Raw genomic sequence first — 17,242 nt, 5'->3', positions numbered from 1 at the left:
TCATATTGTACGGTATTTTTAGATTTTGTTTGCATGTTCAGTAGTTTAAATCTATAGGAAAACGCACTTTTATGACTCATGCAGGAAATACTACTGTGACCTCTTTTTTCGTTTTTTGTTTGTTTTGAAGGATTAAAAGCCCCTACATTTAGAGACTCGTCTGCAAGTAGGATAGCAAGGATAGGGAAGGTAAGTATGAAAAGTACGTCACAAACACCCAGTCCAATTGAAAATAAATCATTATTGAATTTAATCGAACCCGCGACGCCAGTTTCGCAGTCGAGCGTCTACCCAACTACGCTACGGCGCCTGTCTACCTCTTGCTACCTCTTGCTCATTGCAGTATCCGAACTCGTCATAACTAAAATCCTACCAGTGAAATTGCCAGGATATCATCGCCTGACGTTACAAATTATTTTTCTAGAGTTTTGTCTCGCCATTAGCTGTGAATGAATGGTTTTGTTGTTTTAGCTGCAAAGTTCTGTGCAATCTACCGACCTCATCCTTAGTCACCGAGTCATTCATTAGTCATTAGCGTAATAGTCTCCCATTGTTCTTACCGATGTCTTGTCATGGCATTACGTGCAGCGCGCAGTGACTGCCTTCAGCTCGCAGACTGCTCGGTGTATTTCCTGTTGTGCAAGTCTCGTTTAAGCTGTTTGCGTAAATGTTGTGAATTCGGCAACGCGGGATACGATCTGGCTGCATAATTTATATTTTTAATTTTTCCGCTCTGATTGACAAATTAACTTCCCCGGCAAGTATGCTTACGTACTTCTCTTTACATTTGTTTGAAAGTTTAGACGCTTTATCGCCTTTTTTAAATATTCAGAATATTCATGATACATTTCATGTGTTTCCATATTTCGGTTGAGAAATTTTACGATTTTATAGTGCAAGTTTTCGTCTGAATTTGGCGAATGTCTCCTACACAAGTGAAGATTCGAGATTTTTAAATTACTCGAAAACAAAGATTGTTCAATAATCCAATTATTATTTTAACATACGAGTATAACTTCACAGAATGTGCAGCTTTTTTGGATACGCCGGAACCGTAATTTTTATTGATTTATAGTTTATATTTAAATCCGTTGATGAAAGCATCTGTATCTTCTGAAACTAGTCTTAAAAAAATATTTAATACTCAAGTGGTAATAAACAATTTTTTTTATTTACAATTTGATTTATGCATAGTCGGAAACAGTTTGTATTCTAGCCTTTTGGAAATTCGTAACCAAAACAGTTTTTTATTATTATTTTAATTTCACACATCTTTAACTAAAGTAAATGCAAAAACCGTTTATTTAACCACTTTTGTGATTTGATTCGGCAGGCACTTTGCGGTAATATCTGTCTTTTTTATAACTTTTACTTGTTAAATAATATTTATAAAGTAAGTGGTATTTACCGTGTTATTTAAAATTACATGTTAAATAATTTTTTATATACTTGCCAAGATAGTGGCACATTATTGGTTCTCGATATATTTTATTGATAACCGTTTACCAAATTGTTTTCAATAATTAGATACTATCTCATATTACCGCAGTTTAGTATTCAATGGCTTCGTTCGTTTAATGAAATACAATATACCCTTATCAGAGTTCTTCCCACGTTACAAATTTAACGTGAATCCTTGAGAAAGGAATTTCAATAAGCAGTTTCAATTTAAATCAATTCAGATTTTCAATCGACATCGTTTACTTAAAGAGTTCGAGCGAATAATAATTTCTCCATTCTTTATTTTTTTAAACTTAAAACATATATCAGTGCCGTATAATCATCAATAATATTTTGACTGTGCAAATTTTTTTAATAACAAAAAATAACTAGAGTATCAAGGTTTAAAATTATAGTAAAATATCAATGAACAATTTCGGGGACAATGATGGATGTTACATAGTGGATGGCTAGAACAACTAGCCGACAGGCGTACCCACTGTAAACTTTGACACTTTTATTAGTACTTGCACAAAAAACATTTTCGTCTCTGTTAAGATTATATAATTTGTTAATTTATCACCGGTTACCGTGCTCAAGGGTTAGGAAGCCGCGGTGTGAAAATTTTTATCTCGAGATTTCAGGCGCCTTTATGCAATAATATTTAGTTTCATTAATTCATTAGGCAGTCACGTTGTGGTAACATCTATCCATTAATTTATGTTTTACTCGGTAAATACCACTATTTAATCATAAAAGTGGTATTTACCAAACAAAACGTAGTTGTTTTACTTGTACTGTACCAGTTAAAACTCTAAAATATTTACCATGTAAAACTTTTCCTAATAAACAACAGTATTCATAACATGTTTGGTGAATTATTCAATTGGCTCTTATCATTGTCAATCTAACTTTTTTTAAATATTTTTTTTATGTACAAGCTGTATAAATCCCAAACAAATAATATAAATAAATAAAATTATAATTAAAAATATTTACTCGCTTGAAAAATGTCTACCCTCTACACCATGAGGAGTAATTTTATCGGAAAATTAATTTCTAGCCTGTTCTATTCGAGTCTCGGAAAATAGTTGAGATTAATGTCCGCCTCTGCTCCCCTCTCGTCGGCCGGGAATTCGGCGACTCGGTCCAAATGGGAATGTAATTTTCGCAAGAAGTAGCCTGTTTACCGACAGTTTCCTCTGAATTTCTCCCGGAGTGAGCACTTCCACATCGGCCACCGCTATCGCGAAGCCATTTCCCGCCTTCCACAGAAACGCAAATAAACAACTCCCGACTTAACTTTTTTAAGTGCTCATCAACTGTATGTGAGTGCACTCGTGACCCTATCAATTTTTAAAACATTAAACTATTTTCAAATTCAAATTCACTTGTTGGACTAACCACTATTTTTTTTATCTTCTTCTCCTTCATCTACAAGCCCTTATCCACACCCCAATGGTGCATAGGGCACTACATCATATAAACGCAGTTTTATCTTGATGTTAACACATGAAGGAAAGGTGATCAGCCTTCCGCTTCAAGTACCAGTTTAAGGTAATATTCAGTGAATAAAATCACCCCCCTCCCCCTTGGAATCGAATCCGGGACCACCAGAGCAGTAGCCGAGCGTGCTGACCATTGCACTACGGAGGCGGACTTATCCTTATAATCAATTGGTACTGAAATCTATTTAGATGTATTCCGCGTCATTTTCAAACACCGTACCTATCGAAAATTATGCAAAATGCATCAAAACACGTGTCCAACAGATTTTAACCAATAGTGGTATTTATCATGTGAGAACTAAATGAAAATGGATATTACCACAAACTGACTACCGAATCAATTGATGAAAACATTGAACGAAATCGAATAAAACAAGACTAATAAAATAGGACTGATTTACCTCCCTTTTATATGATTAATGATCAAGTTAAAACTATGGATCAACACCTAGTAGAACAAATAAATACATAAGTATTTTGTATTTGTTCGACATATCATGTTCGGCATGTTTGTGCGTTTTATTTTATTATTTCATTGTTACCTTATTCTTGAGAGATTCTCCATTCCCTTTTTTATACAAAGGAAATTGATGGCATATTTCCTGTTCATATATCCAACCAGAGGCAGGTACACAGCGCCGAGTCAGCGACCCTCCGCCAAGCGTATTGGCGCAGCGAGTGCGAAATTTTGTAATTGATCACCAAAATACACCGATACGCGATACGAGGGAAGCCCACCAGTGCCGGCGCGGTGTCCACAGCCGAGACGGCATCGCAAGTCGAGCCATTTCGAGGGAATCCTCACAAGTCGACGCGCACTACTCAAACTCTACATCCTGTCTACTGCCTTTTCATCGATGAGGAATTCGTGTGCCTTAAAAATACTTTTGATTTTTTAACCTTTGATGATAAATTTTTATTTATAGATTTGGCGTTTAATTTGTAGAACTCCATTTGATATTTAAAAAAAATATTTTTGTACAAATGTCAGACCGTAATAATTTTATTTTAATGAACTTTATAAAATAAAACAAATTTGTTTTAACCACTTTTTATTGGTACACTTTATCCAACCGGTTTCGACAAGAACCTTGCCATCATCAGGGTTTATGTATTAAATTCTAAAAATATTTTTATTATTATTTTAATGACCTGACAATGGAATGATTATTCCAAAACCGATAGTCACGAATTAGTGTTTATTAAAGTGGTAATAAACAAAGTGAACGCTAATTGATTAGGAGAGTGTTAAAATAGTTTCATTTTAATATTTAATGTATAAATTTAATGAGGAACTTATTTTTTTTTTTTAAAAAAATCTTGCTGGAAAAAAAGTATGAATGTATTTTAATCATAGAATTCACAAGAGCGCGACGTCACACGTCGTTTCTCTCTTGGGTAACCGTCATAATGTGTATTTTTTTTGTTGCTAAATGCAGTTTTTTGGCAAAGTTTTACTTTGATTTTCGAATCGTGCATGTGTCACCGAATCTCATACCTGTATCTCAGATCGTTTAACAGGTATGTATCAAATATGTAAACATTTATCTTAATACACTAATGATTTCATTAAATGAACCTAGGTAAAAGTGTAAATAAATTTTATTTTAAATTAACACTACTTTGGGAGAGCAGTCCTCCAATCAAAACTAAAATCTTATATAGTTTTATAGAACTAGAACGTTTACCAAGAATTGTTATTAATCAGAAAATAGTCGTTTTTACTTTGAAAAAAACCAATCCGTTTTCTCAGAGTTTGTTAAATTTAAATCATAGTAGTTAAACGTTGTACTTGCTACAGTACCGTAGAACGGGGCTACTTGAACTTTTATGTGTTACTTAAGCCCAGTACAAAAAATAAATAAATCTGTATTTGGTCTACAATAATGTCACGTAACGTATAAGTGTCACATTTATAGTAATAAAAACTGCCAAACGGTTTCTGCCAAAAAAAAATCTTAGTCAGGGAAACAATGAACTATGTCGATATATTCATTATTGTAGACCAAATACAGATCTAAATATATTTTGTACTGGGCTCAAGTAACACATCAAAGTAGCCCCGTTCTACGCATATTTGGTACTAATAACAGCAGTGTCCACTGAGGCTTTGATTGTGCGTGTTTGATAAAACTCACCCCAGCGTTGCGCAGCGACGGGGGGCGCGAGAACGCCATTACTGAAGTGCACACTTAAACGAGCACGTGACCAGCTCCCCGGCCTTTCATAATACTAAATGATCATTATATTTTCTGTCTGCTTTAAGACAATTTTCCCAGTCCGTCGTTTAAGAAAATGTTTGTGGAGAAAAAATATTGTGTTCATTGTTCTAACGTAAAATCTGACATTTTGTAAATCTACTGAATTGATCTTCAAAATTTATTTTATTAATTTTTCGTTATTAATGTACCTTTTTTTTGATAAATTTTTCACTACTGTTGTATTCGTAATCATACAATATTTTCATGGTCAGCACGTTAGGCTACCGTACTAGAAGTCCCGGGTTCGATTCCCAGGGGGAATCGAACCTGGGACTAAAGAAATCAGTGTTTGATTTAATATTTAATCTTCTTCATCATGTTGTAGGCCTTGTGGCCTGTTTTTTAAGAGGGATTAGCCTCCTGCAATGTCGATTCCCAGCTATCGACCCATCTCTTTGGTGGCCTGCCCGGGAGTCGTTTACCATGGGGTTGGCCGTACAGTGCGATGTGGGGGAGTCTGGATGGTTCCATTCTCCTCACATGCGCATACCATTGTCTCCTTCGTTGCCTTCCCCACCTAACTACATCTTCCATCTCGCATATTTCCCTGATCCTGGCGTTTCTTATTCTATCCCGAAGACTCTTGCCTGATATGCTTCTTAGAGTCTTCATTTCTGACACTCTAAGCGCGTTTTTTGTGGCAACGGTGTCCGCTCTACTTTCGATTCCATACATCATGATGGGTCGGACACAAGTTTTGTAAATCTTGATCTTAATACATAAATATAATATATTGCAGAATTGCTAAAGGCGTGCGTACAATCATTATTTTAAATATGTTTTTCTAAAAAATTATTGGTCCTTTGAGTCGGAATTTACGACTTTGCTCCCGGTGTGAGCGTTTTACAAGCGATTTTACGGTATTTTGTTTATACGAAGGAGGGGGAGGGGATCCTTGCTCTCTGAAGCTTTATTAAGTATTCAAGTTCGTACATGCGCACTTCCGACCCTCTTTTGACAACGAAAACTTTGCCTACAAGCTTTTAGCGTACGCAGTGTGGGCGCCCCGTAACCGTTTCTTCGCGTGTCAGTTATCTCGGTTTCCTAAATATTCACAATATTTCAAATACTAATTACTAGAGAGAGTACCTACCTTCGTATCCCCGCACTCAAATAATTTACAGGTATATAAAATAAAACAACTTTGTTATAACCACTTTTTATTGGTACACTTTTTCCAACCGGTTTCGACAAGAACCTTGTCATCATCAGGGTTTATGTACTAATTCTAAAATATTAAATAAAAAGTGATTAAAACAAAGTTGTTTTATTTTATAAAGTTTATAAAATGTGCCACAAAGTATCTGCGAAAAACATTCAAGCAATTTACAGGTTTCGTAAATTATATTATATTAATAATAATAATAAAACCCTTATCCGCACCCCAATGGTGCATAGGGCACTGCGTCATATAAACGCAGTGTTATCTTGATCGTTTTACACATGAAGGAAAGGTGATCAGTCCTCCGCTTCAGGTACCAGTCCAGGGTAATATTGAATAAATATTACAGTGAAAAAATTAACTTATATTTATTTTACCCCCCTTGGGAATTGAACCCGTAGTGTAATGGTCAGCACGCTTGGCTACCGTTCTAGAGGTCCCGGGTTCGATATTATATTAAAAGTATTAATTTTTCTTTATCATATGTGGGTCGACTTCATCTGTTTTTGAACTATCGTTACAAGGTAAACAGGATTACAAGGTGGATATTATAGTATATCTACATATAGTTAAATATTTAAAAGGATGAACGCTGAGTTACGCTCATACGGGTTTATTTTACAGCTACAGGATAAAGTTTATTGTATTTAATTGACTAACTAAAAAAAACATTATGCTGCTTCCCCGCCGGGGTAGGCAAAGTGAATATAACGCTACGCCATTCTGTCATTGCAAATAATCTTCGCGTCTTCCACATTCATGCATTTTCTTATTTATACACGCCGATTATTCCTGAACTGGCCACATTCAAGTATTTGAAATAATTGATCATGACAAGTTTTTCTCGGTCTTCCTCTGCTTCTATTTCCAACTACATTCGCCTCATAAATTTGTTATACTATCATTTCTTCACTCATTCGATTCACATGCACAAACCATCTCAACACACCTTTCTTAATTTAAATGATAATGCTTAACTCAGCCTTTTTCCTTATACCACCACCATTTGAACGTCTATCGTACAATTTTGCATTCTAATTTAAAAAAATATCTGGCAACACACCTACCTTTTATAATAAAGTTATTCAACCATATATTTTTTTTCCTCATAAGTATATATATTATTTGACTTATGACCGGGTTTCGTCGTTACTGGAGAATATAAAATTTAGAAGTCTGATGAAGCCGGATACGGCGGAACCCAATCACTGGTCAAATGAAATAAATATGGAAAAAAAGTATATAGTTGTTATCTTATTATATAAAATGCAGTTACACCAAGAAATGTCGGTACAAAACTTAAATTTAACTTATTTATTTATTAAATGTTAAATTAAACACTGATTTTTTGAGTCTACTAAGTTGTATTTTACTGTTAAAAAAACGCATAAAATCAATTTTGTGACAATTGTTTCGCCTAGTTATAGCATTTTCAAACGAATGTCATATATAAATGTTTAATCGAACGCCTTAGTTTTTTTTATTATTTATAAATGGCTGCTGCAGTTTTCACAACAACGCAAAGGGGTAGAATAATATGCATTTCGATATTTGTGTATCTCGCGGTACTCGTAATCCATCCGGTCCCCTCTCTTGCGCGAGTGTAAATCTTCGGGCGGGTACCTACCCTCACCCGCTCGCGCATCGGCAGGTGTACGGCAGAGGGATCGCAGCCAGGGTCAACGCCCCGCGCCTTCTGGGGAGGGCTGCAGCGCGAGGCGGTGGGGTGGGGGGTGGCGACACTACCCCACATCACATAGAATGGCTATATTCATATATTTAATTTATTTAAAGAGAAACGTCGGCGGTAAATATTCGCGTTTGGAAACTCGACGAAAATTTCAAACAACATTTTGAGTGTGTCCAAATACTTGTTCACAAATCTGGATTATCTCTAATTAAAGGAGTTTTATTTCGTATTATTCTTTGACATCTTAACATAGATGAAGAAGAATATGGAAGTCTGGGCATTTACGGGACTAAAGCCCCTTAGAGTGTGTCCAAATATAAATAAATTATCAGGTCAAATTATAAGCTTAAATTAAAAAAAAACACGAAAATGTTGATCACATGTTGTTTTCAAGGCGTTACATACGTATGTATATGAAAGAGTTTCTGCTTAATAAAAGCTTTCCTCCTCCCGCCATAGATGTCTCTAGTAAACTTTCGCATAATGTGTTTCGAGTTTGATCAATATACTCGCATCTAGAAGTTTCAAGAATTTGATTAGTGTGATCGTTGGGTAGAATGGTGAATGTCACACGTGTGTTAAGTGATTTTTAATCCAGTCTATGACGGTCGTAAGCCCTGTAAATGCCCAGACTTACATGTTCTTCTTCATCTATTTTGAGATGTCAAAAAATAATATGAATAGTTACTAAAATTCTAGTGATATCTCAACGTAGATGAAGAATAATGTAATCTGATGAAGTCTGGGTATTTAGAAGTCTTACGACATGTCATAGGCTGGTTTAAGTGATCACTTTATGCACGTGTAACATTCACCATTCTACCGATAGGTACCTACTATAAATCATATATACAGCATATATTCATTGGATGTTGTGAATAAAATGCCAGTACATATTTTGAATCTTAACGGACTATAGGAGAATTCAGGTGATTTTCTCTTATCTCGATATAATTTGCGACGTTTACCACTCCATAGCGTCCCCGATTTGGTGAATATGTTCGATATGTGTACGTACGCACACTGTTCACCCCTCTGTGACGCATACCCGAGTCCCACTCACTGCCTGCTTCACAATGCGCCGCGCGTCGCTGCTCACTTGAACGGAAAACCTCCCCATCCGAACTTTTATTCGACACATTTTTATATCGCGGACTACCCAAAGATGTAATGCGTATTATATACAATGTTATTTTCATCACACATCATCGTCTTTAGGCCCTGTGATGTGATGTATTTTATACAGTCTTGTAAAATTCGTGAAATTCGAACACTAATGTAATGATGGAGTAAGGCATAAATAAGGTGCCGATAAATATTGGCCATATTAATATTTTTCAAGATTTCTGAACTTTCGATGTTTTCGTGAAATTTAAATTTTATGCTAAACTCGTGTAAAATACAACGATTATGAAAAAACAGATTTTACGTACATTTAAACGTATATATTTTTATTTTTTGTAACATTTCGTATTCAAGCCAACGTTGTAATCAAGGTTTTTAAGAAGTTTTTTTATTGAATATAAAAATATTAAGAAATAGTAGTAGTATTTACCAGTTAAAAATTTAATTTAAACATTTTAATGGTATAACTTACAAAGTAAAGTGTATTTTTATTTCACAGAACAATTACATCAAGTCAATCTCATAAATACGAATATTATAAAATAAGTGCTTGTACTATTCGAATTTAAGAATCCAAATTTGTAAATTTATGAAAACATTTGGAGGGGGAACGGGAGGGAGAAAAGGGGAAAGATCACAGCTCAAGTCAGAGACAATACACATGTTACACTTAAGGTATGTAAATCCTATTCTTCTCTGCCACGTCGAGACTTACTTAACAACGGACAGCTATAACATTTTTCAAACGAATTTTCTATGTCGATTCATCTCCTGGATCCAGCCGATATTCTCAAATCAAGCTCTCCGTACTGTTGCGTGATCGCTAATTCCAGGAATCATGCAATCCCCAATTATCTCTGGTAACAGTGTCAGCTCCCGGGAGATCCCCCCGGCGACTGCGCGTCGCGCGCGTGCGCCCCGTGCGAGCTGATGTTGCACTCCGCGAGGGGTTGGTGACTCCGGAACTACTCGGTATATAAATATTGTGCAGGTTCAACGGAAATATTGTACTTGCGGCACCGCTAGTAACTCCCCAGCCAACTAACTCCCAAGAAGGTCAACCAAGTAACCACTTACATAGCTTATTGAATTTTGTAACACATATACGTTATATCCTACTATTTTCCATTCGTTATTGGCCCATCACTCACGTTTTTTTTAACGGATAGTACAGTTTACAGTTTAATTACTATTTTCAATACGTATTTAAAACTTAAGTTGTGTTCTGTAACCTCATCTCTGATAATTTTGGCGTTTTAAAATTAATTCTCAATGTGCATATGTTAGTCAGAAAAATAAAATGTACATTTGAAAGTATTGATTTTTTTAGCGAATATAAGTTAAGGTTATGCTTTAACATCTCAATATAGATGAAGAAGAATATGGAAGTCTGAGTATTTACAGGGCTTATGACCTATCGTAGGTTGGTAACATTCACCATTCTACCCATGATTGACAAATTCACTACTAAAATTTCGGTAGTTTCATTTATCCTTCAATTGACACTTAATTTCAAAACTAATTCTAGGCAGGATCAATGGTTGAGTTGTGTATTTTTTTTTCAGCAGAGACCTTTATGAAAAGTATGTAAGACTCTTCCCAAATTATTTTACACACTGGGAGTTATTTTTTGGAACTCATACATGTATCATAAATCTCATGTCGCTTCATATTTAAGTTCGCAGCTGCATCTATGGTTGATTTGAGAAAGCTTTTATTTAGCATAAACCCTTTTATTAGAACAATGAATCGAACACACCAAAAAAATTTGCGAATGTTAAGGTTATTTACGCTGCATGTTTCGTATGTATCCCCACCGAAGTTTTGGTAAATACAGATATTTTTTCTTGGTTTTGGCTTAAAATAACACGATCTTCACTCGCGGACCATCTAGCACTATCAGGCGCTAAGTACGAGAACACGTTGTATCGCGCGACATATGGGAGGAGGAAGCTGTAGGAGATGTGAACCGATGTAATATGACTTCATTGCTCATACAGGGGCTCAATTACGCTACGCTGATATCTCCTTCCGCTTATTGCGACTCCAAACAAACGGTCCATTATATCTTTTCCTCGAAAACTTAATTATAGTCCCGATAGCTGTGTTTGTTTATACACTCGCGTATTTTTCCCCCGATGCTCGCGGATTTTCAATCACGATACGCGATGTGTCTTCTACGAATATTGCCGGTTCGCTGAAATATTCGGATCGAATGGAGCGCTTTTCGCGTTCGTGTCGGGATTTTCCGAGAATTCCCCAACTTTACGACGTTTCGGCTCTCCGATTGCGTACTAAGTCTCAGTTTACGACTCTGTTTAAATAATCGGCAATTTCTAAGCAAGCCGACAGTGCGTGACTACCGATCGCTCTATCTACCACACATTATCTGCGCACTTACAGATTACGCGATCCTATCCAGTAATAAACAGCTTTATCAAACCGACTTAGGTATTTTAGAGAAATTACAGTAAGTCAACGCGTCCCTCTTCTTCTTCTTCTTCTCACCGTGCCGGTTGGCAATCATCGTAGCAGCTTTTGCTTTGTGTGGAGCTGATTTAAACAGTGTTACAGTAGAACCACTCTTTCAAGCTGTTAAGGCAGGATATACGTCTTTTTTCTTTACAGAGTTTACTTTGCTCCCAAATATAATACATCTTTCATAAATGGCTGAAGCACTCTAGTTTTGTTTTCTTAACATTCTCTATTTCTTCTCTCTCTCTCTCTCTCTCTCTCTCTCTCTCTCTCTCTCTCTCTCTCTCTCTCTCTCTATTGCGGTTGAAGTCGTCATAACTATCACTGAATTAATACTTAAAATGTCGCGAATTCTAAATAAACAAAATTATAATACTATCCTCACTTCTAAATTTGAATGATTTTTTCTGTCGTTGATTTTATTTAAAAATAAAATACAACTTTATTTCACAATCTATAAATGGAAAAATGAAAGCAATATAAAGCCTAGATATGTTCATATATAGATACAAATGTATATTTTGTTGTTGAGTACAGACTCGACAGCAAAAAAATATACAGTAGTTTTTTTTACTACTTTTCCTAAATCTAGACCTTTTGTGGCGAGTTTCGTCTTTTGTAGTATTAAAGGATTTCTTTTTAATTTCGTTATTTAAAAAATATACGGGATCTCATGTGATCTCGGGGATTATATGTGATTTTTTTCATTGAAGAAAAGATATTTGGTTTTTTTCATTATTTGCGCAAATATTTCATTACATTTTCGTAGACCTAAGCTGCTCGTTATTTAGAATCAAGTTGTGGCAGAGTGGGAACCTAGAAACTGACTCGAGGGTCTTTTCTTCGTGTCGTAATATTGGATTACTTATTTACGTGTCGTGTCGTGTCGGGTCTCCCCGACTATCACTTATCACGACTATCACCCAAAATATGGACACTTTCTCACAGGTGACGTTGACTATCACTTGTGGGAAAGTGTCCCTGTTTTGGGCTCTCCGAAACAGCTCCACGACGTCCCGTACCTCCTGACCACTCGTGTATACATATATTATGGAGCCAGGAGATCCGCCTTCTTCCGACACCTCTTCGACCCTCGATCTTACCCATGATGATTAGTTGCAGTAGCTTGTACTTTTCTCCTCTGAACTCATGTCCAAACTGGACTTATACTTATTATTTATTTTATTTTATTATTATTATTATTATTTTATTTATTTAACACTTGTAATAAACCTCTCAATGAGTTTTATTTCATTTAAACACGACTAGTTTCGAAAACTAACAGATGTTTTTTCATCTACAGGTGAAAATTAAAAGAAATGTTAATATTAATGTTTTAATTTTCACCTGTAGAAGAAAACATGTGTTAATTTTTTAAACTAGTCGTGTTTAAATTAAATTAAACTCATTATGTGGTTTACTACAAGTAAATAATTTTAAAAATCCATATGTCATTCCACAAAGTTAATGCCGAATCAATAAATAATATAACTATTATTTTCTTCATTTTTATTGGTTTGTTAGATGTATGCATCACTTTCTGACGGAGTTGTTTTCTCGTTATTCAGGGTGGGTACCCGGCCAAGCTCAAGAAGGTGCTGATAGTGACGGCGCCGCTGTGGTTCAAGGCCCCGTTCAAGATCCTGCGCCTGTTCGTGCGCGAGAAGCTGCGCGAGCGCGTGTTCACGGTGAGCGTGCCGCAGCTCACGCAGCACGTGCCGCGCGCGTCCCTCCCGCGCAGCCTGGGCGGGCCGCTGCGCGTGGACCATGCCGCTTGGTGAGTGTCCCCCCGCCCTCGCCTCCGCCCCCCGCGCGGCAGCGTGCTTGCTCGCGCTGCTGCTCCTCTCGCACCACGTGCGCGCGTAGGTACCCCTCTTCTTACTGTGTGTGGCCTTCACTTCGCATCGCCAGGTACGAGGTCATCCATCGTCCGCTTGCTCCCCAGGTTGTCTGAAGTCTTCCATCACCCACTTCTCCTCATTCTCTCTCGAGTGTCTCCTCCGTATGGTAGCATTCTTGCTGCAGTTCTCCCCCCATGCTCACGCGCAGATATCCCTCTTCTCACTCTGTGTGGTCCGAGATCATTCATCATCCACTTGCTCCTCAGGTGGTCTGAAGTCTTCTATCACCGCTTGCTCCTCGGTAGGTACTACCCCCTCACTCTCTTGAGAGTGTCTCATCCGTATGGTAACATTCTTGCTGCAGTTCTCCCCCCATGCTCGCGTGCAGATATCCCTCTTCTCACTTTAAGTAGTCCGAGATCATTCATCATCCACTTGTTCCCCGGTGGCCTGAACTCTTCCATTACCGCTTGCTCCTCGGCAGGTACCACACCCCCACTCTCTTGAGAGTGTCTCCTCCATATGATAGTATTCCTGGTGCAGCTCTGCCCCATGTTCACGTCTAGATACCTCTGTTCTCACTAAACGATGAAGAGACCTCAAGATATCCCTCACCTGTTTCCCACCTTTCCCCCCATTTCAGCTTTCAAAGGCAACAGCTGGAGGAGCCTGGTTGAGGAAGTATCCAACTTCAGATCCATGCTCATTCATAAGGAACTCTCATAAGAGATGGATATCACCTACATGATAAAAACAGAGAAGGATATTGGTACCATAAACCAAGCTAAAATACAAAATGCCGAACCCTCTTCTAGTAGAACGGAAGGCCTGTTAACGACAGTCAACAGCCCGACTTCTCCTGAGGAGTTTTACGTGGTTTTCTTCCAGCAATGAGCAAATGCTGATAAGTTCCTGATTGGCCCACAGTTTATCCTTCCTATTCCCAACACAGATTAAAACGTGTTCTTAGCTAGAAGGAACAAAAATCCACTATTTGATCTATAAACATTTTACATAATAAGCTAGGTAAATTATGAATGCAACGCCATAAAAAAAAAATCCTCACCATACGCGGCCTGAAGTCTTCCATCGCCTAGTTGCTGCTCAGGTAGTCTATGTATACCATTTCTCATCTAGCCATCATGCTATTTTCTGTCATCTTTACTAAGAGATCGATTTCTACAAAAACAAAATTTGCTTCCTCTAAATATGTACAATTCATTCATGAGGTGTTGGATTTTTTTCTTGTTATTTTTTGTTGTTTGTTTTTTTTTAAATTGGGAATTGAACAGTACTTGCCTATCCTTATTTTAAAACAGCCGTGTTTTCATTTGACTGTTATTAAATTTATATTTATTACTCATTTCTCCTTGGGGGTATCCAGTGAGAGTGTGCTTGTGTTGAGACACAATCCCAGCTTTATTATTATTTTACGTATTTAAGATGCCCAGTTATGTCAGCCTCCGTAGTGTAATGGTCAGCACACTCGGCTACCGTTCTGGAGGTCCCGGGTTCGATTCCCAAGGGGGGTAAAATAAATATAAGTGATTTTTTCACTGTCATATTTATTCAATATTACCCTGGACTGGTACCTGAAGCGGAGGGCTGATCACCTTTCCTTCATGTCTAAACGATCAAGATAACACTGCGTTTATATGACGCAGTGCCCTATGCACCATTGGGGTGCGGATAAGGGTTTTATTATTATTAGTTATAGGTGTGTTATATTAGTATTTTATGTATTCGAAAAAAAAATGGATTTCAATGCGTGAGATTCGAATGATGGAAAAATTGGATTTGCAACGCAGATAATGCAATAATATAATGTTGACTTCCGTGCTGTGCGCCCTGGGTTCGATTTCCGGGGGGTCAAAATATGTATAGGTGATTTTTTTACTCTTAATATTTATTTAATATCATCCTGAACTGCTACCTCGTGTGCAAGACTATTGATCTTTCCTTTATGTAAGTAACAATCAGGATAACACTTCTTTGAAATTATACATTTGCCTACACTTGTGCGGAAAAGGGTTAGAAGAAGAAGGGTTTAACTTCAGTAGTTGGATATGAGATATTTATTTACAGATCATATTTTTATTGATTTATTTAGTAATTGAGTCAATATATAGGATGCTTAATAGGGACCGCATGCCCTGATATCTAGTTATACACACATGCCTAGATATCGGGTTCAGATCTATTTAGTAAAAAAAAAACTCTTTCCATTCTCCCATACACACTTTTTTAACTTTATCTTTGTCACCCATGAATATACATACTTCTTTTAGCAACCCACCTTTCTACCCCTAAAATCAAGTATTCGATAAATCGCACCTTAATTTTATTTGAACCCAGATAACGTTTGACATAATTTATTTTTATTCTTACAACACCGTTTTTGCATTGAAAAAATAAGTTTTTCTTCAAAATAAATATTTGTTTTTGCAAAGAAAAGAGTTTAAAAAAATATTTACAAAATATTTTTTCAATATCGTAGTCATACAGGAGAAAGTGACCAACTGCATTGTTTTACAAAAACGTGATCATTGACTACTTGATATTTTACTAGCTGAATATTGCCCTGAAAAAATCCAAAAGGATTTTAAACTTGGAAGTATAATATGTTAACTTGTTAAAAATGACTAACTGCATTGGTGTTTATTTTCTTGCCAAGCAGAAGTGACTTAAATCGCCCTCTTGAATATTTTACGTTTTGGTAGTTGGTCACTTTCTCCTGTACGGTTACGATATGTATTCCAAAAAAAGTCAGATTCCAATATATAACATGTCCGACCTCTTGCACAGTCGTCTACATTAAGTCAACGTTTAAGATCTTGAAATCTACTATGTAGTTAGTATGTAAATGTGAGTTGTCAATCTGAGTGTGTGCGTTCCAGGCTGCAACACTGCGACAGGAATCCCCTCGTGCCAGAGAGTGTTGCCAACGGTAACGTCCTGCAGCGGGAATCGGGCGGGCACAATACTATGACTTCGGACCACACGTGCGATGTCGAGGACAGAATAAAGGTGCCCCCCCTCGCCAACGGGGATGTCAAGATGCACATTGTCAACCATGCCGACAAGAAACACAACAACAACGCCAACGGGGACAGCGCCTGCGGGGACAAGCTCAAGGCGGGTAGCTCGGGTGATGAGGACGACATAAAGATATCACGTAGGTTTACCCTATTTTACATCATATCTTTACCACATATTGGCGCAATTCTGTTACTTCGATTTTACATCATATCTAAAAATATGTAAAATTGAAGTTACACAATTGTACCAATATATTGGTACAATTCTGTAACTCCAGTTTTACATCATATCTATACCACATATTGGTGCAATTCAATTGTACATCATATCCATACCATATATTGGTACAATTGTGTGGCTTCAATTAAACATCATATCCGTACTATATATTGGTGCAAATCTATAGTTTACTGCTCCTGTAATTATTTTTCTCATTGTTCCAATCCATGCTGAAGGTTGGCAATCATCATGGCAATTTTCACTTAGGATATATGTATTCTATACATTTTTAATTTAAGTTTTACTTGGTAAATAGCACTATTTCTAAAAATCTATTTTGAAGTGTTTTGATGCATTCCGCATCATATTCAAACACCATACAGTGTTTGAAAATGATAGATTTTACCACAAAGTGACTGCCGAATCAATTAATGAAATTATATGTCTTCTTCCTATGCTGCGTAACTTTCCAATTTGCCTTG

At 36.8% G+C, this 17,242-nt stretch overlaps 1 protein-coding gene across 2 annotated transcripts in view; it reads left to right on the top strand.

Moving 5' to 3' along the window:
* Positions 1-17,242, top strand: part of Ptpmeg2 (Protein tyrosine phosphatase Meg2) — a 190,195-nt gene that overhangs the window by 163,012 nt on the left and 9,941 nt on the right. For both annotated transcript variants that reach the window (XM_088261112.1, XM_088261111.1), the window contains exons 5-6: positions 13,230-13,438; positions 16,400-16,677. In XM_088261112.1, the coding sequence (XP_088117238.1) occupies positions 13,230-13,438; positions 16,400-16,677 (487 nt within the window). The remainder of the gene's footprint in view (positions 1-13,229; positions 13,439-16,399; positions 16,678-17,242) is intronic.

This window comes from Brachycentrus maculatus, unplaced genomic scaffold, assembly GCF_059751285.1.
Source record: "Brachycentrus maculatus isolate JH-2025_06_01 unplaced genomic scaffold, ASM5975128v1 h1tg000147l, whole genome shotgun sequence".
Classification (NCBI taxonomy): domain Eukaryota; kingdom Metazoa; phylum Arthropoda; class Insecta; order Trichoptera; family Brachycentridae; genus Brachycentrus; species Brachycentrus maculatus.
This window is presented reverse-complemented; position numbering and strand designations above follow the sequence as displayed.